Below are 27,714 nucleotides of genomic sequence, written 5' to 3'. Positions count from 1 at the left end.
TATGTCACCCCTTGGTAGAGTGCCATGGCATCACAGCTCACAGCAACTTCAAACTCTTGGGCTCAGGTGATTCACTTGCCCCGGTCTCCCAAGGAGCTGGGACTACAGGTGCCCACTACAATGCCCAGCTGTTTTTTCTTTTTTTTAATTGTAGTTGTCATTGTTGTTTAGCAGGCCTGGGTCAGGCTCAAACCTGCCAGCCCTGGTCGGTATATGTGGTTGGCACCGTAACCACTGAGCTATAAGCGCTGAGCCATATGGCATATTTAAACAAGAGCTAGCAGCCTGATGTGATTGGAACATGGAAGAGGGCAATGGCATGAGAAGGGTCCAGGGAGAGGTATGCAGGTCCCAGATCATGAAGGATCTTGAATGCAATGCTGAGCATTTTATCAAGTAGATGACAGGATCATCAGAGGCCAAACCTCAGTGTAGGCCAGACAGGCTATGGGCCCAAGAAAACATGGCAGCAGGTGGTCTCTCCACCTGTGTAACTGGAGCCAATGAAGACTGGACCTAACAAACTGGAGCTCTTCTCTGCCTCAACACTAGTTAGACAGGACAAGACCAGAATGGCTGAGGAGGAAGAAATCAAAGTAGGACTTACCTCAATCTTTCTCATCACTAGAAGTCCATCAATGATTTTTCCTGTAGGAAGAGAATGAGCTGGACTTTATTCTTTTTATTTGCAGAACATTTTCCAGCTTCCAATGCCCACCCATTCTTAGCTATTATCTTATTAGACCCTTTCACTAACTTTGGGAAACTGAAATTCAGTGGAGGTGAAAAGACTTGCCCATGGTCACAGGTCGTAAGTAGCAGAGTTAAGGCCTGAACCTTGAAGAGATTCCAAAGCCCCACTGTTTCATGTTGCCTCTGTGGCATTTCTTTAGTGTTAGCATCTGGGTCCCTCAACCCCAAAAACTCATTAGCCAAGTGATTCTATTCTGTATCAGATGGCCTCTTTGTCCTTCCCTCCAGGTCTCTAACCACACATTCCCCACCTCTCCACTATTTCCACTTTCCCGTCTACTACAGCAGTGTATCTATGGAACACGCTGGGTAAAGAGTTCGAGGACTGCTTCTCTGGAAGTCCCATCCTGAGTGACTGAGGCCTGGATCATGGGGTAGGAGCAGGACTTACCAAACACTACATGCTTTCCATCCAGCCAATCGCACTTAGAGCAGGTGATAAAGAACTGACAGCCATTTGTACTAGGACCACTGTTTGCCTGATGAAAATCAAATATACCTACAGTAAGTTTCTCTGGCCTTTTAGGTGAAGGGCAAGATTCCCAAGAAGAGCCTGGAGCCCTAATCACCCATGCTTGCTTTCAGCAGACCTAACTGAGCACCTATACGAGTCTTGGCCTAAGCTAGGATCCAAGCACAGAGCAGAAATGCACAAGATGCACAATCCCTGCCTTCAAGGAGCTGGATTCTCTAATAAATGTATGTTTCTCTTCCAGTCTGAGTTTTTATAATGGGAACAATGTTTATGGGACACAACTTGCTGTAGTTGGTCTAAAATTAGTTAAAATTGGATTATAGTTACCAATTAGCTACCAGTTGGGAAAAGGCCTGCTGCCTTTGTGTATACATGCAATAAGCCGTTTTGTCTGAATGGTGGTGTACAGCGTTGTAACAATAGTAACTTAAAAAATTTAAGAAGATGGATAGCCGTGGTGGCTCCTACCTATAATCCAAGGTGAGAGGATCATTTGAGCTCAGGAGTTCAAGACAAGCCTGAGCAAGAAAGAACGAGACCTTGTCTCTATTCTGATAAAAATAGAAAAAATTAGCTGGGCATAGTGGCACATGCCTGTAGTCCAGCTACTGGAGATGCTGAGGCAGAAGAGTCACTTGAGCCCAGGAGTTTGAGGTTGCAATAAGCTGTGATGACACCACTGCACTCTAGCCAGGGCAAGAGAATGAGGCTCGGAAAAAAAAAAAAAAAAGTGTATAGGGTGGTGCCTATGGCTCGAAGGAGTGGTACACTGGCCCTATACACTGGAGGTGGTGGGTTCAAACCCAGCCCTGGCCAAAAAAAAAAAAAAAAAAAAAAAAAAACCTTTGAGGAAAGTATAAGAAGCTGGGTGCAGTTCCTCACACCTGTAATCCTAGCACTCTAGGAGGCCAAGGCGAATGGACTGCCAGAGTTCACGGGTTCGAGACCAGCCTGAGCCAGAGTGAGATCCCATCTCTAAAAATAGCTGGGAGTTGTAGCAGGCGACTGTAGTCCCAGCTACTCGGGAGGCTGAGGCAAGAGGATCACTTGAGCCCAAGAGTTTGAGGTTACTGTGAGCTATGATGCTATAGAACTCTACCAAGGGCAACAAAGTAAGACTGTCTCAAAAAAAAAAAAAGTATAAGAAGCTACTATGCATGTGCTATGCTGGACAAAGACAACATTTCATCAATGATGTTTGTTGTGTATTCATATTTATAATTATTCCCAAAACCTTTTAATGTAGGAAAAAGTACTTTTTAAATTGAGAATCTGAAACTCTCTAATCATATTTCTTCCTTTTTCCTCCCCTGAAATTGTTTTTACAGCATTATATTTAATATTTAATAATGTATTATGAAAGAAAAGTCTACAATAACAATGCCAAGTGATACTTAGCAAATTTTATTTTCATATGAAGTCTACTTTTGTACATTTTATGCTAATACTACTAATCTGTATTTAATATGCTAAATCCAGACTGGAAGAAAGACTTTTTTTTTTAGAGACAGGGTCTCACTCTGTTGTCCAGGCTGGAGTGCAGTGGTATGATCATAGCTTACTGCAGCCTCAAACTGGACTCAAGGGATCTTCCTGCCTCAGCCTCCCAAGTAGCTGGACACTATTCACCAAGTAGCACAGACACTTATCACCACACCTGGCTAATTTTTATTTTTATGTTTTGAATAGATAAGGTCTTGTTATGTTGCCCAGGCTGGTCTCAAACTCCTGGCCTCAAGTGATCTTCCTGCCCTGGCTGAGATTATGGGCCTGAGCCATTGTACCTGGCCTTAAGCCCAGATTTGTGTACATTAAAAAAACCCAAGTTAAGTTTCAGCAGTCACTGCCTTAAAACAGTGTCTGTGTAACCATGTACATATTTTATTGTAGAAGATGGAGAACTGAAAGAACTAATCTTTTATTAAGGTAAATATGAATCTCATAAAATTAATATTACTGAGACAAACGATATTAGATCCATCACCAGCCTTAATCAAATGCTGTTGGATTTAAGCAGTTTGACTCTGTGATTAACTGTGAAGGAAAAAAATGTTTATATGAAGTACGAGAAATACATTAAAGATAATGTCTAGGGGCGGCACCTGTGGCTCAAAGAAGAAGGGTGCCGGCCCCATATGCCAGAGGTGGCGGGTTCAAACCCAGCCCCAGCCAAAAACTGCAAAAAAAATAAATAAATAAAAATAAAATAAATAAATAAAGACAATGTCTAGCCAGGTGTGACCTCTGATTAGGGATTTTATGTCATACTTCAGAAACACCCCCATGAAAGTGGTTATTTTTTTTGCATGTATTCAAGAACATGTCATATATAATAGTAAGGGACTGCCTCAGCTAGCCAGAGGAGGACTATGCTTTGGAACGAGTAACAGAACTCTCAAGGACTCCAATTCATTCTGTTTATCTTTTTTTTTTTTCTTTTTTGCTACTCATGCATAATCATTTATCAGCGGGCAGGCATATAAAACAGTCATACATGTTTTTATAGCTTGGGGACACTCTCAGCCCTTAGGCACTCATTTGTTCATTCTCTGCGATAGTTTACCTTATGTACACAGAATAAACCCTGGAGCCAGGTGACCTAGCTTGAACCCCAGCCCCACCACTGTGTGACCTCAGTTTAGGCATGTAATGTCTCTGTGCCTCAGTTTTCTTATTTATTCCTATCTCAAAAGGATGTTGAGAATATTAAAATGAATTAATGCATATTAGGAGCTTATTGAATAAGTGTTCAAAAAACATCAGCAATTGTTCTGGTAATTACTCAATCATTCATCAACATGTGCTCAGCAGACTTTCCCTGTTAGGTAGTAAGGCCAGTCTCTGCCCTTGAAGAACTCGTGATTTAGTAGAAGATGGAAGTAAAAGCAATAATGCTACAAGGTATGTGACAGCACAGGTTAACCAGTGCCAGCCTGAAGGGGAGGGATGTCTGGGGCAGAGACCAGGGTTTCCATTTTCCTGACTCCTCCATGGAGGCTAACACTGTGGCATGCACAGGAGGGCTTCTAATGCTCATGGCAAAGATATGAGCCCCACTAAGCTGCTTCTGCACCCTTTACCTGCGCTGGCCTAGCCTGACTTTCCCAAAGTGGGGTTTGTTCATCTCACTCTATTATTACTGCAATCTCCTAAATGACATCTTTGCCCCAGACTCTCCATCCCCATCTGCCACTCACACTGCAGTCATGGTCTTCATTCTAAAACACAGCAGGGTCTTCATTCTAAAACACAGCAATGCTCAATCCTGCTCAAAAAAGTGTAGCATGGCTCTCCATAAGCTATAAAAGAAAATCCACATACCTTGCCCTTATTCTGGCATTTAAAGCCCTTTAGGAGCTTTGCCCGCTTGCTTCTCTCATTGTCTTGTCTCTACCAGCCAATCCTTCCCCATATACATTCTTTGTTCTCATCACCTGAATGTGCTGCCTGCTATTTCATGGTTGCAGATCTTTGCATAGCCTGTTAACTGGACAGGAAGTACTCTTTCTTATCTCATCTGGTATAGAATTCCTCTAAGAACCCAAATGTCCCTGCCTCTGTGAAGACTTCTCCAGCAGCATGCCTCATTCCCCTGGGCCCTCAGTCCTTTTACATCCACTGAGGACCCCTGCTGTAATACAGTGATGGCACATGTTACACTACACTGAACTGGCTGTTTTACATGTGTGTTTCCCCTGTTCAATGTTAAGTAGCATGAGGGCAGGGATAACATCTGTATTCTTATTCCTTACCATAAGGTGGGGAAAACAGTGGCTGCAAACAAATCTTTACTCAACAAATGCCTGAGCATGTGAGTGGAAGAGTAAACAATGGAGCTTCCCAAGTAAGAGTTGGAGCACTGAGGGAGGGCGGTGGGTGATCGGAGTAGGAAATTACACAACTGGAGAGTGAGTAAAGCAAAGAGGGTGGAAAAGGAGGAGTGAGGGGTGAGTAAGAGGAAGTGTGCAGAGGTGGTGTAGATAAAGGGACAAAGTGAGAAGGGCAGGGTGGCTGTGCAAGGAGTGAGATGTGTGAGGCAGGGAAGGGGTGCAGGGAGTGGTGTGCAAGGAGAAGATAGTGCACAGCCGGTAGGCAGTGTGGGTGGTTGGGTGTTCTGAGTGAATCATGTCAAGTGGAGGTGATAAGCAGGGTGATAAGCAGGGGACTTAAAAGCACAACTGGCATACTTTGAGCAGTAAGTCTGAATGCCCAGTCACATATGCTGGCAGTGTGCCTTGTCTAACAAAAGCAAACCAGCCTGAGGAAGGTGGTGGCAGAGGGGAGCCCTAGGCTAAGCAAGAGAAGAAAAGCATTTGCTTCCATCCAAAAGATAGCACTGGGCCCCAGAAACTAAGTGGCTGTAAGTCTAACCCAAAATCTTGATTGGATCTCACTTACCATGGACAGCAGGCCTGGAGCAGAGTGCCTAAGTTTAAAATTTTCATCTGCAAATGGCCCCCGGTAAATACTGGCGACTCCAGTACCATCACCCTAAATGGAGAGAAGGGAGGTGTTAGTGATTTGGAGTGTTAGCCTCCCTGGAAACCAGAGGAAGACACTGTTGTTGAACCTAAAGCTTAGTTTTTAAAGTCTGCTTGTACCCTTCTGGTCACTTTGGAAGCCACACAGATTTGTCCCTCCCCTGCAATCAAAGCAAGCCCCATACAAGGCGCCTACAGCCCACTAGTCTACCCAGGGCATCTCACAGATTGAATAGGTCCCAGCTGGGCTTCTAGAAAGATAGATTAGGTGCAGCAAAGCAGGGAACAGTAGCAGCACATTGATCACAGACATAATCCTTGCCATTCCCATAGACTCTCATGCCTGCAGTCACATAAAAGTACCCATTTAAGTTACCACCACGCCACTCCCCCAAACTAGGAGAATGGCATATTAGGAAGCCCCTGGTAGTAGGAATATTACCCAACACATTCTACGAAGCAAACATCACCTTGATCCCCAAACCAGGGAAAGACCCAACAAGAAAAGAAAATTATAGACCAATATCACTAATGAATATTGATGCTAAAATATTCAATAAGATCCTAACAAACAGAATCCAACAACACATCAAAAAAAATTATACACCACGACCATTTGGGATTTATCCCAGGCTCTCAAGGCTGGTTCTATATGTAAATCTATAAATGTAATTCAGCACATAAACAAACTAAAAAATAAGGACCATATGATTCTTTCAATTGATGCAGAAAAAGCTTTTGATAATATCCAGCATCCCTTCATGATCAGAACACTTAAGAAAATTGGTATAGAAGGGACATTTCTTAAACTAATAGAGGCCATCTACAGCAAACCCACAGCCTATATCGTATTGAATGGAGTTAAACTGAAATTATTTCCACTCAGATTAGGAACCAGGCAAGGTTGCCCATTGTCTCCATTGCTCTTTAACATTGAAATGGAAGTTTTAGCCATTGCAATTAGGGAAGAAAAGGCGATCAAGAGTATCCACATAGGCTCAGAAGAGATCAAACTTTCACTCTTCGCAGATGATATGATCGTATATCTGGAAAACACTAGGGATTCTACTACAACACTTTTGGAAGTGATCAAGGAATACAGCAGTGTCTCAGGCTACAAAATCAACACCCTTAAATCTGTAGCCTTTATATCTACCAACAATAACCAAGCTGAAAAAACAGTCAAGGACTCTATTCCTTTCACAGTAGTGCCAAAGAACATGAAATATTTGGGAGTATACCGAACAAAGGATGTGAAAGATCTCTACAAAGAGAACTATGAAACTTTAAGAAAAGAAATAGCTGAAGATGTTAACAAATGGAAAAACATACCATGCTCATGGCTGGGAAGAATCAACATTGTTAAAATGTCTATACTACCCAAAGCAATATATAATTTTAATGCAATTTCTATTAAAGCTCCATTGTCATATTTTAAAGATCTTGAAAAAATAATACTCTGTTTTATATGGAATCAGAAAAAACCTTGAATAGCCAAAACATTACTCAGCAATAAAAACAAAGCTGGAGGAATCACGCTACCAGACCTGAGACTGTACTATAAATCAACAGTGATCAAAACAGCATGGTACTGGCACAAAAACAGAGAAGTAGATGTCTGGAACAGAATAGAGAACCAAGAGATGAATCCAGCTACTTACCATTATTTGATCTTTGACAAGCCGATTAAAAACATTCAGTGGGGAAAAGATTCCCTATATAACAAATGGTGCTGGGTAAACTGGCTGGCAACCTGTAGAAGATTGAAACTGGATCCACACCTTTCACCATTAATTAAGACAGACTCTCACTGGATAAAAGATTTAAACTTAAGACATGAAACTATAAAAATACTTGAAAAAAGTGCGGGGATAACTCTTGGAGGAATCGGCCTGGGTGAATATTTTATGAGGAGGACTCCCCAGGCAATTGAAGCAGTATCAAAAATACACTACTGGGACCTGATCAAACTAAAAAGGTTCTCCACAGCCAAGAACATAGTAAGTAAAGCAAGCAGACAACCCTCAGAATGGAAGAAAATATTTGCAGGTTATACCTCCGATAAAGGTCTAATAACCAGAATCCACAGAGAACTCAAACATATAAGCAAGAAAAGAACATGTGACCCCATCTCAGGTCAAGAGGGACTTGAAGAGAAACTTCTCTAAAGAAGACAGATGCACGATCTACAAACACATGAACAAAAAACAAAACTCATCATCCTTACTGATCAGAGAAATGCAAATCAAAACTACTTTGAGATATCACCCAACCCCAGTAAGAGTAGCCCACATAACAAAATCCCAAAACCAGAGATGGTGGCGTGGATGTGGAGAAAAGGGCACACTTCTACACTGCTGGTGGGAATGCATACTAATATGTTTCTTCTGGAAGGATGTTTGGAGAATACTTAGAGACCTAAAAATAGACCTGCCATTCCATCCTATAATTCCTTTACTAGGTTTACACCCAGAAGACCAAAAATCACAATATAACAAAGACATCTGTACCAGAATGTTTATTGCAGCCCAATTCATAATTGCTAAGTCATGGAAGAAGTCCAAGTGCCCATCCACCCACGAATGGACTAGCAAATTGTGATACATGTATACCATGGAATATTATGCAGCCTTAAAGAAAGATGGAGACTTTACCTCTTTCATGTTTACATGGATGGAGCTGGAACATATTCTTCTTAGCAAAGTATCTCAGGAATGGAAGAAAAAGTATCCAATATACTCAGCTCTACTATGAAGCTAAATTATAGCTTTCACATGAAGGCTATAACCCAACTATAGCACAAGACTATGGGGAAAGGGCCAAGGAAGGGGAAGGGAGGGGGGAGGTTAAGGTGGAGGGAGGGTAATGGGTGGGGCCACACCTACGGTGCATCTTAGAATCAGAATGGGCAAAACTTACTAAATGCAGAATACAAATGCCTACATACAGTAACTAAGAAAATGCCATGAAGGCTACGTTGAACAGTTTGATGAGAATATTTCAGATTGTATATGAAACCAGCATAATTGTACCCCTTGATTGCACTAATGTACACAGCTATGATTTAACAATAAAAATAAATAAATTAAAAAAATAAATAAAAGCAACATTATAAAAAGACAAAAAAATAAATAAACTTTAATGCTGTTGGAAAAAAAAAATTCATCTTCCCTAGCCCATTATTAAAGAGAAAGAGTGCATGTTAAAGAGGAAGTATAGACTCGGTGCCTGTAGTTTAGTAGTTAGGGTGAGCGCCAGCCACATACACTGGAGCTGGCGGATTTGAATCCAGCCCAGGCCTGCCAAACAATAATGGCAACTACAACCAAAAAATAGCTGGGCCATTGTGGCGGGCACCTGTAGTTCCAGCTACTTGGGAGGGTAGGCTGAGGCAAGAGAATCGCTTAAGCCTAAGAGTTTGAGGTTGGTGTGAGCTGTGATGCCACGGGACTCTACCCAGGGTGACATAGTGAGACTCTGTCTTGAATAAAATAAATAAATAAATAAATAAATACAAATAAAGAGGAAGTACATGGTAGAAAAAGAAAACACTAACCCAGGGTACAATTAAGGGACCCTTTTGGAGGCAAAGGCTACCAAAGGGGATTAATGTAAGCTAAAATTATCAAATAAAACCAACTTTGTATAGTGGAAAGATCTGGATCTGAGTTCCAGATCTATCATTTAGAAGCTGAAAAAGTTAATTCCTATATCTTAGTCTCATCCAGCAAGTAAAGATAAAATTATACTCTTTACAGTTGTCATGAAATTTTGATTAGTGCCTGTGAAAAGCACTTTGCAAACAATATAGTACTATACAAAGTCAAATAAACCATTATATATGTTAATATAATACATATTATTATAATATAAGCCATTATAAGTTATATTATTAACTTTCTTCAAGGAAGAGAAAATAAGTTCATTTCCAATTTCCCAATGAACCAAGAGTAGAGACAATAATTAGAATAAACAACGGAAAGCAACTCAAATTTTCAAGTACAGTGGATTGATCAAATAAATTGTCTATTCATAATGGAATATTAAGTAGCTACTGGAAAGCAAGTTTAAGAAGCAAACATGACAAAGAATAATTATTAAGTACAAAACAAGTAAAACATATGCATGTTCTTAACTCTGTTAAAAATTTATAGGCTTGGCATCTGTGGCTCAAGCAGCTAGGGTGCCAGCCACATACACTGGAGCTCCAGCCCGGGCCTGCCAAACAACAATGACAACTACAACCAAAAAATAGCTGGTGTTGTGGCAGGCACCTTGTAGTCCCAGCTACTTGGGAGGCTGAGGCAAGAGAATCGCTTAAGCCCAAGAGTTTGAGGTTGTTGTGAGCTGTGATGCCACAGCACTCTACCAAGGGTGACATAGTGAGACTCTGTCTCAAAAATAAATAAATAAATAAAAATAATATATATAAACATACATACATACACTAAGACCAGCAGCTATAAACTAGAATGCCAATAGTATTATTCCTTGAGGGGTAAGTTGAGGGTGATTAAGTCAGTGATTTATTTGAATATTCTTAGTCTCAAATCCTTCTTCCTCTGCCTCTTGCTCATTCTGTCTTCCCTGAGGGAAGCTCTAAGCAATAGCTCTGACAACTCAGCCTCCAGAGTGAGCAACTATTGTCTAAGCCTGGAGCTATCAATAAGTGATTGGATGTACCTAAGTCAAAGACCAATAAGAAGTTGGTCCTGGCTTGGAGCCTGTAGCACAGTGGTTACGGCACCAGCCTCATACACCGAGGGTGGCAGGTTTGAACTCAGCCTGGGCTAGCTAAACAACAATGACAACTGCAACCAAAAAAAAAAAAAAAAAAAAAAAGTAGGGTGGCGCCTGTGGCTCAGTGAGTAGGGTGCCGGCCCCATATGCCGAGGGGGTGGCGGGTTCAAACCCAGCCCCGGCCAAACTGCAACAGAAAAATAGCCGGGCGTTGTGGTGGGCGCCTGTAGTCCCAGCTGCTCGGGAGGCTGAGGCAAGAGAATCGCGTAAGCCCAAGGGTTAAGAGGTTGCTGTGAGCCGTGTGACGCCACGGCACTCTACCCGAGGGCGGTACAGTGAGACTCTGTCTCTACAAAAAAAAAAAAAAAAAAAAAAGTAGCTGGGTGCAGTGGTGGGCGCCTATAGTCCCAGCTATTTGGGAGGCCGAGGCAAGAGAATCCCTTGAGTCCAGGAGTTGGAGGTTGCTGTGACCTGTGACGCCAATGGCGAGGTAGTGAGACTGTCTCCACAATAAAAAAAAAAAAAAAAAAAGGAGTTGATCCTGCCCGTGTAAGACAATCTGGCAATACAGAAGCCTGTGGGAAGAAAGGAAAGAAGGAAGAGGATAGCTTCTCAGCTCTTTTTACTAGCTAACAAGCCCCACTTGCCAACCGTTGTGGCCAGGGGTTGTAAACTTAAATGACTACAGAAACAGGTGATATAAGTAAGTAAAGCTAGTAAACACATCTATAAGAGGGACTCTACCTAACAAATTCAAATATTGTGACCTCACATTAACCTGAAATAAAAAATAAATAAGTAAAGCTAGTGGGGACTGTGGTAAAATGGCAAGGATACATCCAGTCTAAAGAGTCCAGTTACTTGATTCCAACCAACTGTCACTGCATGAGAAATGTAGGCCTTGTACACCCCTAGGTTTCATTTTTTAAAGAGAAAACAAGACCAGGAGTGGGGCTCACAGCTACCTAGCCTTCTGGGAAGCTGAGGCAGGTGGATTGCTGGAGGTCACGAGTTTGAGACCAGCCTGAGCAAAAAAGCAAGATCGTGTTTCTACTAACAAATAGAAAAAACTGAGGCAAGAAGATTGCTCGAGCCCAGGAGTTGAAGGTTGGTATAAGCTACAACTTCACAGCACTCTACACAAGTCAATAGCTTGAGACTCTGTCTCAAAAAAAAAAAAAAAACCAAATTCCGGATTTTTTTGGGTGGCATTTCCCCATTTTCCAACACCATGTGGATGAAAGAAAACTTATGTGAAAGCATGATTCAGCTTAAAGCCTGCCACTCTGCAACCCTATATAAGATAGGAAACAGAGAGGTCTTAAAAACTCATCTGTGTCACACTAAAAGGGAGTGTCACACATAAAGGAAAATAAATGTGTCCCAGATCCAAGGACACAGCAACATGACTAACCCAAATGGTAATAATAAAAGTAAAGAACACTTGATTGCACTAACGTACACAGCTATGATTTAACAATAAAAAAAAAAAAGTAAAGAAATACCACACACAGATGTGAATAGGTAAGGACAAAAGAAGGTTTAAGAAAGAAAAAATGTGGTTTATTCAGCGCCCTCCAAGGTTGGGAGAGGGAGAAAGGCTTGATATATGGGACACAGCCTACTCAAAAGAAAAGTCATGGTTAGCAGTAAAGAATAATTCCAGTGGGATCTCCCAGTGAATACAGCATACATTCCTCCAGAACTATCTACCTCTCTTGCCCTGATTCCTTGCTTACTAATCAATTTAGGATTAAAAACTCAGCCTTCCAGGTATGATGAAACCAGAAGTGAAAAGGAAAATAGGACATAAGCTTTAGGCTTACTGGAAAGAGACTTACCTCCATTCTGAAAAAACAAATTGCAGCTCATTTCTAAGTTTCATATGACTAATTAGTGCAAGTCTGTCACAGTCGATCTATAGGTATGATAGAAAGTCCAGTTGATAGCCCTAAAAGGCTGAGGTCTGGACCACTGGAAGTTAAAGACACAACCAAAGTGCTAATGTCTGTTACCTAATGATACAGTCAGTTGTAGCCAGCAACTCTAAAGGACTCCCATCACCATTAACTTTGGTTATTGTTTTCAAGCCTTAAGACTGGGTCCTTGAAACTCAGTAATGAAAATAGCAGGAGCAGTAATAACAACAAAAACTAAACCTACTGGTCTTTGATAGGAAAGGACTAATACTTACATTAACAAAATCGCCACCCTGAATCATGAAATCCTTTATAACCCTGAAACAGACAGCAAAGAATCCCGAGAGAAGATTCATTCTAAGGTTTAGAAAAGCAATTGATTTTGTCATTGTAGTAGTAAATTAACAGTGATTGCAAAATATACTGTTTATTTCTTTGGGTTACAAAATGATTATCCTTTCCTGGAATGATGAGGCTGAGAGGATTATTAACCATAAAAAAGAGTTTTAATTGTAAATAATGGTATTTTATAGTTAATGTCAGTGTGTGATCTGGTAGCTGAATAGGAACATAAACAAGGGGCCAAAACCCAGGATGAATTAACAAAATATTCAGCAAAGAAGGCAGCATGTCAAGGACTTGGTGTATATTTTGTGTTAAAGAACTACAGAGCATAGGCTGGGCATGGTGGGTCAAGCCTGTAATCCTAGCACTCTGAGAGGCTGAGGCAGGTGGATTGCCTGAGCTTACAGATTTGTGACTAGCCTGAGCCAGAGTGAGACCCCATCTCTAAAAATAGCCAGGCATTGTGGGTGGCCAGCCACTTGTAGTCCCAAGTAGTTGGGAGCCCAAGAGTTTGAGGTTGTTCTGAGTTACGACACCATTACATTCTACCAGGGATGACTAAGTGAGACTGTCTCAAAAAAAAAAAAAAAAGAACTACAGAGAATATATGTGAAATGGACTGCTATTCACATAAGGGCTCAATAACTTGTCTATTATCTCTAGAGAGGATTTTTTTTTTGAGACAGTCTCACTAAGTTGCCCTTGGTAGAGTGCTGTGGTGTCACAGCTCACAGCAACCTCAAACTCTTGGGCTTAAGCATTTCTCTTGCCTCAGCTTCCCAAGTAGCTGAGACTATAGGTGCCTGCCACAGTGCCCGGCTATTTTTGTTGTTGTTGTAGTCATCCTTTTTGTTTTTGCAGGCAGGGTCCAGATTCGAACCCGCCAGCCCTGGTGTATGTGGTTGGCGCCCTAACCACTGAGTTACGGGCACCGAGCCTCTAGAGAGGATTTTTAACCTTCCTTAGCCTCTGTTTCCTCTTCTGTAGAATGCAGACAGTAACATATACCACCTCACAAGAGCGTTGCTAAGAATGAGACACCATAGCTTAAAGGTCTTGATATAGTTATGTGCTAACATTGTTATTGACCATGTAACCATGTGAGGCAATAAGGAGGATTCTATATTGAAATTAGACTAAGCATTCCCACACTCCAGCAGTAGGCACAAGGAGTCTGATTATCCTAAAATAATCATATATGGTCATTTTAGGAACTAGCTATAAATATCAACTAACAGGATATATCCCAACAGGATATATTATATGTACTTAAGGACTACAACTATATTTTTATTTAATCTACAGTCAGACAAATGAGGGCATGAAAAAGACAGGATACTGAAATGATAGGTAGCTTCTTTCACTAACCCTAGCACTCTGGGAAGCAGAGGCAGAATTGCTTGAGGTCAGGAGTTCCAGGGCAGCCTGAGCAAAGTGAGACGCCATCTCTATTAAAAATAGAAAATTTAGGCCAGGGATGGTGCCTGTGGCTCAGTGGGTAGGGCCAGCCCCATATACCGAGGGTGGCAGGTTCGAACCCGGCCGCGGCCAAACTACAACAAAAAATAGCCGGGCGTTGTGGCGAGCACCTGTAGTCCCAGCTACTCGGGAGGCTGAGGCAAGAGAATTGCCTAAGCCCAACAGCTAGAGGTTGCTGTGAGCTGTAATGCCACAACACTCCACCAAGGGTGACAAAGTTAAGATTCTGTCTCTAAAAAAAAAAAAAAAGAAAATTTAGGCCAGGGGCAGCAGCTAATGCCTATAATCCTAGCATTCTGGGAGGCCAAGACAGGTTGATTGCTTGAGCTCAGGACTTTGAGACCAGCCTAAGCAAGACTGAATCCCTTTCTCTAAAAATAGCCAGGTGCTGGGCGGCGCCTGTGGCTCAAGGAGTAGGGCGCCGGTCCCATATGCCAGAGGTGGTGGGTTCAAACCCAGCCCCGGCCAAAAAAAAAAAAAAAAGAAAAATAGCCAGGTGTTGTGGTGGGTGCCTATAGTCCCAGCTACACAGGAAGTGAGGCAAGAGGATCACCTGAACCCAAGAGTATGAGGTTGCTTTGAGCTATGATGCCATGGAACTTTACCCAGGGCAACGAAGTGAAACTCAGTCTCAAAAAAACAAAAAAACAAAAAAAAAAGGAAAAAAAATTAGCCAAATTTTGAGTTGTAGGCCTATAGTTTCAGCTACTTGGGAGGCTGAGGCAAGAGGATCACTTGAGCCCAGTAGTTTGAGGTTGCTGTGAGCTATGATTGGGCCACTGGACTCTACCATGGCAACAAAGCAAGCCTCTGTCTCAGTAAATAAATAAGTAAATGAGTGAGAGTATAAGCAGAATTAAAACATTTAAATCTTCAAGTCAGTTGTTGAGTCCACAAAAACATTTCTTCTTAAGATCTAAGAACTAGCCTCTGGTTTTATTTTCCTCTTAAGAACCTTATCCCACAAGGAAGAATTTCTGAAAGCCCCAAGGATGGCTTACCAAAAGCCTTACCTATGGAAGGTGCTCCCTTTGTATCCTATTGGAACCCCATCTTTTCTATAACCAAAAAGAAAGAGACTTGGCATGATGACAGGTAATCACAGGCCTTTCCAGTTAGAACACACTGGAACCAAAGAGACTCTCCTAGAGATAGTCAAGAGGAGACATAAAGAAGGCAAATGAACTAAGGATAGACCCCTGAGGTACTAACTTCTAACACGGACACCAGCAATCATTCAAGGCCTGTGGGTGTTTTCCCAATACCCTCACTACAGCTCCAGGATATCCCTCAGAGTAGGCAAAAAAGTCAAAGGCATCTGAGACTGACCTGAATTCTCCAGTGCAGAATTGCCTGAAAGGGAAAAGAATGATTCAGTCATGCTATATCACAGCTGGGGAGTATCTCTAAGGAGGGGTGAGTACCGAAATTGGAGCCAGGAAGTCCACCATTCGAACAAGATTGTCTAGACACGCAGACATACGAACTAACAGCATAAACTAACACGGAACAAACAAAATGGTAACCATTCAGACAGAGCAATACCCAGAGGAACAAATCTCAAGGACAGTGAATGGATGGACAAAGGCACACAGACGATTCCAGGGCTGACTGGGGCCCTGCTACTGCTCGGCTAATACAGCAGAGCTGGAGCATTTCCTTACCTAAAGTTCTCCGCTGTTTTAGGCACAACGTCTGCAAAGAGCTCTATCTTCATGCGGCCAACTTCCTGCAATCAGCCAGAGACAGTCAGAAAGCCCGGCCGAAGACGGTGAAGCTCTCACCAAGCAGGGCGCAAGACGGGTGAAACTACCACCCGTGCCGCTCGGCATCTCCCACCTCCGTCTCCCTAATCTAACCTTTTATTCCACCCAGTTCCTCCAGATGCCTGGTGCTAGGATGGACAGGACCCCTCCTTCCAGCCCTCGCCCATAAGGTCGTTAAGTTCTGGCGCAATTTCGAGTTCGCTGTCTGGATTGGTGAGTCCTCTGCCTGCCTAGCTTTGTACAGTGCCCCTTCGGCGCAGGTCTGAGTGCTGCCTATTTCTCACCTGACCACCAATGCTGACATCAAAGAACACTACAGGGTTGACAGGGCTAGAATTTGCCACAGCCATTGCTCCAACCCGGAAGCAGAAGTCGGGAACACGGTGTTCCGGCGAATCTAAACGCAGCCCCGGGAAGAGAGAGGAGGTGTGGCTCGTCCAGGCGCAGGCGCAGTAGAAGCCGAGCGAGGCCGGGTCCCGCCCCCGGAAGCTTGGTCCCTCTGTGATGAGCGCTCTGGCGGCTGCGGTCAAGATCCGGGTTGTGGACAAAGGGAGTAAGGAGAACGGGATCTTGGGCATCCTTTTGTTCAAAGTCAATAGGCACCGCACTCATAGCTGTATTAAGTGCATTTTGGCCGTAGCCAAGGTATTTATCAGCTCTTGGAGCTAAGCCTTATGAACCATCACACATGCTATTTATTTCTTTCTGTTCTCTAGCTGGTGAGCTCAGTGAAGACATGAACTCTAGTTTATTCATCCTCGGCGTTTAGAATAACTTGGAACATAAGCTTGCTCGGTAAATACTTACCCCTTTTTTGAAGTCAGGACATTAGAATGTTTCGTTCTGCCACAAGTTTCCAGTTTTATCATCAATTCCTTTCTCACAGAGCAGCTTAAGCTTTTAAATCACTTTCCATATTTAGAATAAAATCCAATTTCTTACATTCTAAGCGCTACAGTGCATTAATCTGGCCACCTCCTACCTGGCCTCATCTTGTACCACTCACCCTTGATTACTGGATATACTCTGTCTTTTCTGTTCCTCGAAGTTGAGATCGCTACTCTCTTTAGGGCCTTGGCAATAGGTGTTACCTCCGTCTAAAATACTTTCCTTCCAGATTTTAATAGGAGAGGGAGGAGGCATGCGTCTTGTAGTTTAGGGCTCAGCCAGATGTCACCTCCTCAGGGGAACATTGTTCCCAATCTAAAATTGCCCTTGGTTGCTCCAATCACTGGTTTGTTTTTGTCATGCCACTCAGTATCCCAAATTATCTTATGTGGTCTGGCCACAACTCTCATTCCCTGTCACACACATGTACTTTATTCCCTGATAGCATATAAACTCCATGAAAGTAGAGACTCTTCTAGTCTGTCTCGTTCACTACTGCAGCTGCAATGCCTACTAAATGAATAGTACTTTGAATGTAGGCATTCAACAAATAGATTCAAACAATTTTTTTTTAATTGCAGTTTTAGCCCGGGGCTGGGTTTGAACCCGCCATTTCCAGTGTATGGGGCCTACGCCCTACTCCTTTGGGCCACAGGCACTGCCCAAGATTCAACCAATTTAGTGAAAGATGATAACCTTTGGCAAGGCTCAGGATAAGAGCATGCATTCAATACAGTAGCTATCATTTCCATCGCTGGGAAGGGTGGCTCATGCTTGTAATCCCAGTGGATCACTTGAGCTCAGGAATTCGAGGTTACAATGAGCTATGATTGTACCTTTGCACTCTAGCCTAAATGATAGAATAAATCCTTAAAACTGATAAGATGGCTTGGTGCCTGTAGCTCAAGTGGCTAAGGTGCCAGCTACATACTTCAAAGTTGGCGGGTTCGTATCCAGCCGTGCCTGCCAAACAACAATGACAACTACAACCAAAAAATAGCTGGGTGTTGTGGCAGATGCCTGCAGTCCCGGCTGCTTGGGAGGCTGAAGCAAGAGAATCGCTTAAGTCCAGGAGTTGGAGGTTCCTGTGAGCTGTGACGCCACGGCACTCTACCCAGGGTGACAGCTTGAAGCTCTGTCTCAAATAAATAAATAAATAAATAAAAATAAAACTGATGGGTGGCGCCTGTGGCTCAGTTAGTAGGGCGCCGGCCCCATATACAGAGGGTGGCGGGTTCAAACCCAGCCCCGGCTGAACTGCAACCAAAAAATAGCAGGGCGTTGTGGTGGGCGCCTGTAGTCCCAGCTGCTGGGGAGGCTGAGGCAGGAGAATCGCTGAAGCCCAAGAACTAGAGGTTGCTGTGAGTCCTGTCACGTCATGGCACTCTACTGAAGGTGGTAAAGTGAGACTCTGTCTCTACAAAAAAAATAAATAAATAAAATAAAAATAAAACTGATAATATCTAATGTTGATGAGGTTGTGAAAAACATAGTACAACCAGAAATTGCCAAGTGAAAATAAATGATAGCTACTTTTTATTAAGCAGTTACTAAGTGCCAAATAATTTACATGCTTCATTTTATTTGGCTCTCCTAACCCTATGGGAAACACACTATTATAGTTACCATTTTGTGGCTCAAGAAGTTGGAGGTTGATTAAAGTGAATATGGAAATTTCCTTATTTTTGGCACAGTAAAAAAGCAATGCAACAAGTGAGGTACCAAAGCCATATTAATGTTCATATCCTTTAATAAAGGCCAACCTTGCAAATTTGTTCTCTGGAGTAATTCAAGAGAACTACATGTATAAAGACCTTCAGCTCGGTGCCCGTTGCACAGTGGTTACGCCAGCCACATAGACCGAAGTTGGCGGATTCGAACCTGGCCCAGGCCAGCTAACCAACAATGACAACTGCAACAAAAAAATAGCCAGGTATTGTGGCCGGCACCTATAATTGCAGCTACTTGGGAGGCTGCGGCAAGAGAATTGCTTAAGCCCAAGAGTTGGAGGTTGCTGTGAGCTGTGACACCACAGCACTCTCACTCACAGTGAGACTATCTTAAAAAAATTAAAGCCCTTTACCACAGCATAATCTTAAATAGTGAAAAGTGAAAAACTTAAATATCAAATGGGAAGTTATGTAATTCATAGAACATAAACATGTGGGTGGTGAAAATGTTTTTGTGGTATAGTAAATTAAAAATGAGAGTATAAAAATGAATATATAAAATGCTAATAACCATTTAGAATATATGTATTTGAATAAGAAGCTAAAGGGAATAACCCTAAAATGAAAATAGTTGTGTTAAGATTGTAGGAAAAACAAATGCATGTTCTCACTTCTAAGTAGGAGCTAAACAAGGGATATATACAGTCATAAAGTGGTGTAACAGACATTGAAAACTAATAAGGGCGGAGGGTAGAAAGGTGATAATGGATAAAAATCTACCTATTGAGTACAATGTACGCTGTCATTGTGACAGATACAGTGAAAGCCCTGACTTCAGCATAATACAATTCATCCTTACAACAAAAAACATGTACCCTCTACATTTTTTTTTCCCCTCTATATTTTTTAAAAAAAAAATTGTAATCCCAGCACTCTGGGGGGCCAAGGTAGGAGGATAGTTTAAGGTAAGGAGTTTGAGACCAGCCTCAGCAAAGCAAGACCCCATTTCTCTCTCTCTCTCTTTTTTTTTTTTTTGAGACAGAGTCTCAAGTGGTTGCCCTTGATAGAGTGCCATGGCGTCACAGCTCACAGCAACCTCAAACTCTTGGGCATAAGCAATTCTCTTGCCTCAGCCTCCCAAGTAACTGGGACTACAGGTGCCCACCACAACACCCGGCTATTTTTTGGTTGCAGTTGTCGTTGTTTAGCTGGCCCAGGCCGGGTTCGAACCTTCCAGCCTTGGTGTGTGTGGCCAGCATCCTACTCACTGAGCTACTGGCGTGGCCTCCCATCTCTATTAAAAGTAGAAAAATTAGCTGTGTGGTGGTACACACCTATAGTCCCAGCTAGTCAGGGGACTGAATCAAGAAGATTGCTTGAGCCCAGATTTTAAGGTTCTGTGAGCTAAGGTGAAGCCAATGAAACTCTAGCCCAGGAGAGACTCTGTTAAAAAAAAAAATTGTAGGATTATAGGAGAGTTTTTTTTAAATAAATATTTGCTTTAATGTGATTAAACTTTTTACTTTTTATTTATTTTATTTCAGATTGCCACGAGGGTACTGTTTACTGTTTTTACTTTTTTAAAAAATAAGAATGATAATGGGAAAGAATGCTGAACTAATGATATTTATATTCTGTTCAAAAGAAATCAAATGATTCAACTATAGTCAATATAATGATCAATACAAGGCATTCGAAGATATTAAACAAACTTGAGAAATCAATTTTTAGAACTGCTTTAATGAATTTATCAGCAATTTTGAAGACTCCTGGTTGATGTAGAGTGGGGATCTATAGTAACTCTTTTCCATGTCATGGCCTGTCTCTGTGTCCAAGTTTTAAGTTAACAGCTTTGATCAGTATAGTTTTAGACACCAGTGATTTTATAGTTCTGATTTTTGGTCTTGTTCTTGTATGTTGTGTACCTCTTTCAGAGAAGCCACATTTATGTATCCAGCCTCAGAATTTTGTAAACGGGAAAGAGACTCAGGGGACTTTGGGATTAGCATTGCTTCTTCAGACTTAGGTTCTTTAACCTCTTGAAGACTTCCAATCGACTCTACCATGCCTGTTCCTGAAAAACTAAGAAAGGCCATGTGTGAGGACATTGTATTAATAGAATTCTTGGGTAGCAGTTTGGGGTTACAGCAACAGAATATAGAAGCAATAGAATTTCAATTTTTTTAAACTATGAAACACAAAGAAAACCAAATAAAATTTGCCTTAAACTAATGATCAGGGGGCTGGGCATGGTGGTTCATGCTTGTAATCCTCACACCCTGGGAGGTCAAGGCGGGTGGATTGCTTGAGCTCATAGGTTCAAGACCAGCCTGAGCAAGAGTGAGACCTCATCTCTAAAAAAAATATCTGGGTGTGGTGGCAGGTGCCTGTAGTCCCAGTTACTCAGGAAGCTGAAGCAAGAGGATCAGTTGAGCCCAAGAGTTTGAAGTTGCTGTGAGCTATGACGCAATGGCAATCTACCAAGGGTGACAAAGTGAGACTCCAACTCAAAAAAAAAAAAAAAAGAAAAAGCAATGATTATGGATTATCTCCTTTCTTAAATCAGGATTCTGATGTAGGGTGTAGGGGTGAAGGAGTGGCAAGGGGAGAAGGAACTGAAAGAAGGTTCAATATAAATGTGGAAAACAATTACTTCCAAATGCTATGCTATGCAACTAGTTAGGCAGCTATAACTCCTGGGCATGCAGATGATTGTTTTTTTTTTTTTTGCTTTTTTTACCCTCTGTTTTTTTTTTTTTTTTTTTAGCTCAGAGCAAACATGGACAGACGATTGTCTTGATGTTACTGACCTGGGATTTGGTGAAAGCAGTATTTTATTAAGTGCTTTAAATTCAGGCATGTCACTAATTTTTGTTTCCTAAAAGGAAAGAAAAGATGACTATTAAAAATTATAAAGGTAAATCATTGGCAATGTAATCCTAGAACTAATGCTATACACTCACACACATATGTTTAATATACTTTTTTTTTTTTTTTGTAGAGACAGAGTCTCACTTTATGGCCCTCGGTAGAGTGCCGTGGCCTCACACAGCTCACAGCAACCTCCAACTCCTGGGCTTAAGCGATTCTCTTGCCTCAGCCTCCCGAGTAGCTGGGACTACAGGCACCCGCCACAACGCCCGGCTATTTTTTGGTTGCAGTTTGGCCGGGGCCGGGTTTGAACCCGCCACCCTCTGTATATGGGGCTGGCGCCTTACCGACTGAGCCACAGGTGCCACCCTGTTTAATATACTTTTATATAAAGTATATTAAAAGTCTCACTCTTGCTCAGGCTGGTCTCGAACCTATGAGCTCATGCAATCCACCCTCCTTGACCTCCCAGAGTGTGAGGATTACAAGCATGAACCACCATGCCCTTTTTTTTTGATACAGAATTTCACTCTTTTACCCTAGGCTTCACTCTTTCACCCTAGGTCAGTGGTTCTCGACCTTCCTTATGCCAAAATGTATTTTCATTGTTAAAAGGAGGTCATGACCCACAGGTTGAGAATTGTTGCCCTAGGTTGAGTGCTTTGGCATTATAGCTCATAGCAACATCAAACTCTTGGGCTCAAGAAATCCTCTTGCCTCAGCCTCCCAAGTAGCTGGGACTACAGGTGCCTGCCACAATGCCCAGCTAGTTTTTCTCTATTTGTAGAGATGGGTGGGTGGGGTCTTGCTTTGCTCAGACTGGTCTTGAACTCCTGAGCTCAGGCAATCCACCCACCTTGGCTTCCCTGAGTGCTAGGATTACAGGCATGCCACATATTTTTGTATATCATATAATATATTTATATATAAACACATAATGCCTATGCATAGTACAAACAACAAAAAATTTAAAAAGGTATAGAATGAAAAACTGGCTGGCCTCCCAACCGTTAGCGTCTCTCTCATTCTCTCTCTCTCCATACACACACACACACACACACACACACACACACACACACACACACACACACACACATCTATCTATATGGTATTATATATACAATCTTTATCTTATCTTTACCCTGATTCTTTCCTCTGTTAAATGTATTTTGGATATACACTTATTCTTTTTTTTTTTTTTTTTTTTGCCAGGGCCGGGTTTGAACCCACCACCTCCGGTATATGGGGGCCTGCGCGCCCTACTCCTTTGAGCCACAGGCGCCACTCACTTATTCTTTAAAGAAAAGAAAAAAAACACAGCAGCTTTGTCAAGAAATAACTCACGTACCATAAAGTTCTCCCTTTTAACATGTTTGATTTGGTACTTTTTGCTGTGTTTACACAGTTGCGTAACCCAAAGATAAAGAAAATACTTAAAGGAAGACATTTTGATAACATTCAGGACACTAAGGGTAATATGTTGGCAGCTTTGATAGCCATTCCAGAAAAAAGGTTCCAAAATTGCTTTGAAGGGTGGACTAGGTACTGGCATCAGTGCATAGCTTCCCAAGGAGAGTATTTCAAAGGAGAATGTAGTGGTATTCAGCAGTGAGGTATGAGGCACTTCTTCTAGGACAAGTTCATAAGTTAATTGTCGGACTGTGTATTCAGGTCTTTTGCCCATTTAAAAAATTATTTTTTAATGATTTTTTTTTTTTTTTGCTATTGAGGTGAGTTCCTTATTTATTTTGATAATCCCCTTATCAGATATTAGAGCTTACAAATATTTGTGGGTTGCCTCTTCACTCTGTTACTTGTGCCTTGCTGTTCTTAAGTTTTTTAGTTTGGGTACTTCCATTTGTCTACACTATCTTTGTTGCTTGAGCTTTTGGGGTCAAATAAATAAAAATCATTGCCTAGATCTGTATTTTTTCCCGTGTTTTCTTCTAGTAGTTTTGCAGTTTCAGATGTTATTTTTCCCATGTTTTCTTCTAATAGTTTTATAGTTTCAGGTGTTATGTTTAGTCTTTAATCCATTTGGAGTTGACTTTTTTTTTTTTTTGCAGTTTTTGGCCAGGGCTGGGTTTGAACCCGCCACCTCCAGCATATGGGGCCAGCGCCCTACGCCTTTGAGCCACAGGTTCTGCCCTTGAGTTGACTTTTATATGTGGTGTTAGGTAAGGTTCTAATTTCATTCCTCTGCATGCTGGTTTTCTCGATACCCTTTATTAATGAGACTGTTTTTTCCTTTGTGGTATATTCTTGGCACCTTTGTAAAAAATCAATTGGCTATAGGGCAGTGCCTGTGGCTCAAAGGTGTAGGGTGCTGGCTCCATATGCTGGAGGTGGTGGGTTCAAACCCAGCCCTGGCTAAAAACTGCAAAAATAAATAGATTGGCTGTAAATGTGTGGGTTCCTTTTGGGGCTCCTTTTTTCTGTTCCATTGGTCATTGTGCCTATTTTTATGTCAATACCATGCTGTCTTAATTACTATAGCTCAGGTAGTGTGATGCCTCCAGTTTTGTTCTTTTTGCTCAAGACTGCCTTGGATATTTAGAGTTTTGGTAGTTCCATATGAATTTTAGGATTGCTTTTTCTTTTTCTTTTTTTTTTTTTTTTTTTGTGTTTTTTTTGGCCGGGGCTGGGTTTGAACCTGCCACCTCCGGCATATGGGACCGGCACCCTACTCCTTGAGCCACAGGTGCCGCCCATGGATTGCTTTTTCTATTTCTGTGAAAAATGACATTGGATTTTTTTTTGTGTGTGTGGTTTTTTGTTTTTTTTTTTGGCCGGGGCTGGGTTTGAACCCGCCACCTCCAGCATATGGGACTGGTGCCCTACTCCTTGAGCCACAGGCACCGCCCATGACATTGGATTTTTGATAGATACTGCATTGAATCTGTAGATTGCTTTGGGTAGTATGGATATTTTAATAATATTAACTCTTCCAATCCATGAACATAGAATAGCTTTCTTATTTACTTATGTCTTCTTTAATTTCTTTCATCAATGTTTTGTAGTTTTCAGAGTATAGATCTTTCGCTTCCTTGATTAATTTTATTCCTAAGTATTTTATTTCTTTTGTAGCTATTATAAATGGGATTGTTTCCTTGATTTCTTTTTTGGACAGTTTGTACTTGGTATATAGAAGCACAACTGATTATTTTGTGTTCATTTTGTATCCTGCAACTTTAGTGTATTTGGTTATTAGTTTTAACAGTTTTATTATGGAGTCTTTTAGAGTTTTATATAAACTACATATAAGATCACATCACTAAATAAAGACAATTTAACATCTTTCTTTCCTGTTTGGATACCTTTTATTTCTTTCTCTGGCCTAATTGCTCTAGCAAGGATGTTCAGCACTGTATTGTGGATATCCTTGTCTTATTCCTTATTTTAGAGGAAAAGCATTCAATTTTTCACCACTGCATATAATATTATTGGTGGGCTTGTCACATAAGGCCTTTGTGTTGAGGTATATTCCTTCTAAACCTAACCTATTGAGAGGTTTTTATCATGGAAGGATGTTAACTTTTGTCAAATGATTTTTCTGCATCTAATGAGATAATCATATAGTTTTTGTCCTTTATTCTGTTAATATGGTATATCACATTTATAGATTTGCATGTATTGAATCATCCTTCCATTACTGGGATGAACATAACTTAATCATGGTGGATGATTTTTACTGTGGTATTGAAATTTGTTTGCTAGTATTTTGTTGAGAATTTTTACATCTATGTTTATCAGGAATACTGGCCTATAATTTTCTCCTCTTTCATTTCTGATTTTATTTATTTGAGTCTTTTCTCTTTTTCTTAGTCTAACCAAGGGTTTGTCCATTTTATTTATCTTTAAAAAAAATCTTGGTTTCATTGATTTTTTTCCTTTTTTTCTTTTAGTCCCTGTTTTATTAATTTTTACACTGATCTTTGTTGCTTCCTTCCTTCTGATAATGTGGGGTATAGTTTGTTCTTATTTTTCTAGTTCTTTGGAGTGTAACATTAGGTTGTTTGAGATCTTTCTTCTTCTTCTTTTTTTTTTTTGTAGAGACAGAGTCTCACTTTACCGCCCTCGGTAGAGTGCCGTGGTGTCATACGGCTCACAGCAACCTCCAGCTCTTGGGCTTACGCGATTCTCTTGCCTCAGCTCCGGAGCAGCTGGGACTACAGGTGCCTGCCACAACGCCCGGCTATTTTTTTTGTTGTTGTTGCAGTTTGGCTGGGGCTGGGTTTGAACCCGCCACCCTTGGTATATGGGGCTGGCGCCCCACTCACTGAGCCACAGGTGCCGCCCGAGATATTTCTTCTTTTGTAGCTATAAATTTCCCTCTTAAAACTGCTTTTGCTGCATCCTATAAGTTTTGGTATGTTGTGTTTCCATTTTCATTTGTCTCAAAAAATTTTTAAATTTTCCTTTTGATTTCTTCTTCAACCCTACAAGTGATCAGGAGTATGTTGTCTAATTTCCACATATCTGTGAGTTTTCCATATTTTCCTGTTACTGATTTCTACTTTCATAACATTGAAAAGATAGTTGATATAATTTCAGTCTTTCTAAACTTGTTCAAACTTGTTTTGTGGCCTAACATACGATCTGTCCTGGAGATTGTTCCAAGTGCACTTGAGAAGAATGTGTATTCTGCTGCTTTGGGATGGAATTTTTCTGTAAGTCTGTTAGGTCCATTTAGCCAAAGTATAGTAAGTCTGTTAGGTCCATTTAGTCGAAAGTATAGTTCAAGTCCAATATTTTCTTATTAGTCTTCTGTCTTAATGATCTGAGCATATTGAAAGTGGAATACTGAAGTCCCCCTATTATTACTGTATTACAGCCTATTTCTCTGTTTAGATCCCAATTTAACATTTCCTTTATATATATGTTCTAATGTTGCATGCATATATTTATATATGATTGTTATATCCTTCTTCTTCTTTTTTTTTTATTTTGTAGAGACAGAGTCTCACTTTATCCCCCTCAGTAGAGTGCTCTGGCATCAAAGCTCACAGCAACCTCCAACTCCTGGGCCTAGACAATTCTCCTGCCTCAGCCTCCTGAGTAGCTGGGACCACAGGCATCCGCCACAATGCCCGGACATTTATTTTTTGTTATTGTTGCAGTTTGGCTGGGGCTGCGCCTGTACCCGCCACCCTGGGTATATGGGGCCGGCCCCCACCCACTGAGCCACAGGCGCTACCTGATTGTTATATCCTTCTAATGAATTAATCCATTTATCATAATATAATGACCTTCTTTGTCTCTCTCTCTCTGTTTTTTTTTTTTTTTTTGAGACTTGAGTCTCCCTATGTCATCCTCGGTAGAGTGCCATGGCGTCACAGCTCGCAGCAACCTCACACTCTTGGGCTTACTAAATTCTCTTGCCTCAGCCTCCCAAGTAGTTGGGACTACAGGTGCCTGCCACAATGCCTGGCTATTTTTTTGTTGCAGTTGTCATTGTTGTTTAGCTGGCTTGGGCTGGGTTCGAACCTGCTAGCCTGGGTGTATGTGGCTGGTGCTCTACCCACTGAGCTACAGGCACCACCCTTTGTCTCTTTTTATGGTTTTTGACTTAAAGTCTATTTTGTTTGAAGAATAGCTTCTCTGTTTTGGTTTCCATTTATATGGTCCTTTGTGACTTGCTTCTTTAACTTTATATAATATTTTTAAGGTTCATGCATGTTATAGCATAGATTAATACTTCTTTCCTTTTTGTGATCAAATCATATTCCATCATATGTACATACCACATTTTATTTATCTACTTATTAGTTGATAGACATTTGGGTTATTTATCCCTCTTGGTTGTAATGAATAATGCTGTGAATATTTGTGTATAAGTTTTTGTGTGAAACAACCATCTTTTAATGTCATTATTTCATTTTCCTAGATAAGGGAACTGAAAGGTGAATCACCTTGCCTTTCTTCACATAACTGGTAAAATTCTGAGCTAGGATTTGACACATAGGGTATAATTTAAAAACTTACCAAAACCAGAAAGCCAAATTTTGAAACAGCTTCATGGAAGAAAAGATACTTAGACTGAGTTCTAAGAGAAGGTAGGAACCAACCAAGGAAAACTCAAGGTGAGGCCAAGCACGGTGGCTCATGCCTGTAATCCTAGCACTCAGGGAGGCTGAGGCAGGTGGATTGTTTGAGCTGAGGAGTTCCAGGCCAGCTTGAGCAAGAGTGAGACCCCCATCTTTAAAAATAACCAGGCATTGTAGTGGACACCTGTAGTCCCAGCTACTTGGGAGGATGAAGCAAAAGAATCACTTGAGCCCAAGAATTTGAGGTTGCTGTGAGCACTCTCCCAAGGGTGATAAAGTG

The 27,714-nt window shown here is 41.3% G+C and overlaps 2 protein-coding genes across 11 annotated transcripts in view; both read right to left on the bottom strand.

Moving 5' to 3' along the window:
• The window catches only part of PPIH (peptidylprolyl isomerase H), a 29,837-nt gene extending 13,440 nt beyond the window's left edge, over positions 1 to 16,397 (bottom strand). For 4 of the 5 annotated variants that reach the window (XM_053576964.1, XM_053576967.1, XM_053576966.1 and 1 more), the window contains exons 1-8: positions 16,243 to 16,397; positions 15,857 to 15,921; positions 15,522 to 15,545; positions 15,206 to 15,250; positions 12,644 to 12,686; positions 5,627 to 5,719; positions 1,145 to 1,232; positions 608 to 648 (exon numbers count right to left, since the gene is read on the bottom strand). In XM_053576964.1, coding sequence (XP_053432939.1) covers positions 608 to 648; positions 1,145 to 1,232; positions 5,627 to 5,719; positions 12,644 to 12,686; positions 15,206 to 15,250; positions 15,522 to 15,545; positions 15,857 to 15,921; positions 16,243 to 16,308 — 465 coding nt within the window. In that variant the 5' untranslated portion in view covers positions 16,309 to 16,397. Of the gene's footprint in view, positions 1 to 607; positions 649 to 1,144; positions 1,233 to 5,626; positions 5,720 to 12,643; positions 12,687 to 15,205; positions 15,338 to 15,521; positions 15,546 to 15,856; positions 15,922 to 16,242 lie in introns of all 5 variants that reach the window. The other variant, XM_053576968.1, reaches the window with a different exon arrangement.
• A 3,775-nt stretch (positions 16,398 to 20,172) lies between these two features.
• The window catches only part of CCDC30 (coiled-coil domain containing 30), a 208,167-nt gene continuing 200,625 nt past the window's right edge, over positions 20,173 to 27,714 (bottom strand). For all 6 annotated transcript variants that reach the window (XM_053576325.1, XM_053576320.1, XM_053576321.1 and 3 more), the window contains 2 exons: positions 21,327 to 21,394; positions 20,173 to 20,598 (listed from right to left, as the gene is read on the bottom strand). In XM_053576325.1, coding sequence (XP_053432300.1) covers positions 20,400 to 20,598; positions 21,327 to 21,394 — 267 coding nt within the window. In that variant the 3' untranslated portion in view covers positions 20,173 to 20,399. The remainder of the gene's footprint in view (positions 20,599 to 21,326; positions 21,395 to 27,714) is intronic.

The sequence above is a fragment of the Nycticebus coucang genome, chromosome 22, assembly GCF_027406575.1.
Source record: "Nycticebus coucang isolate mNycCou1 chromosome 22, mNycCou1.pri, whole genome shotgun sequence".
Classification (NCBI taxonomy): Eukaryota; Metazoa; Chordata; class Mammalia; order Primates; family Lorisidae; genus Nycticebus; species Nycticebus coucang.
This window is presented reverse-complemented; position numbering and strand designations above follow the sequence as displayed.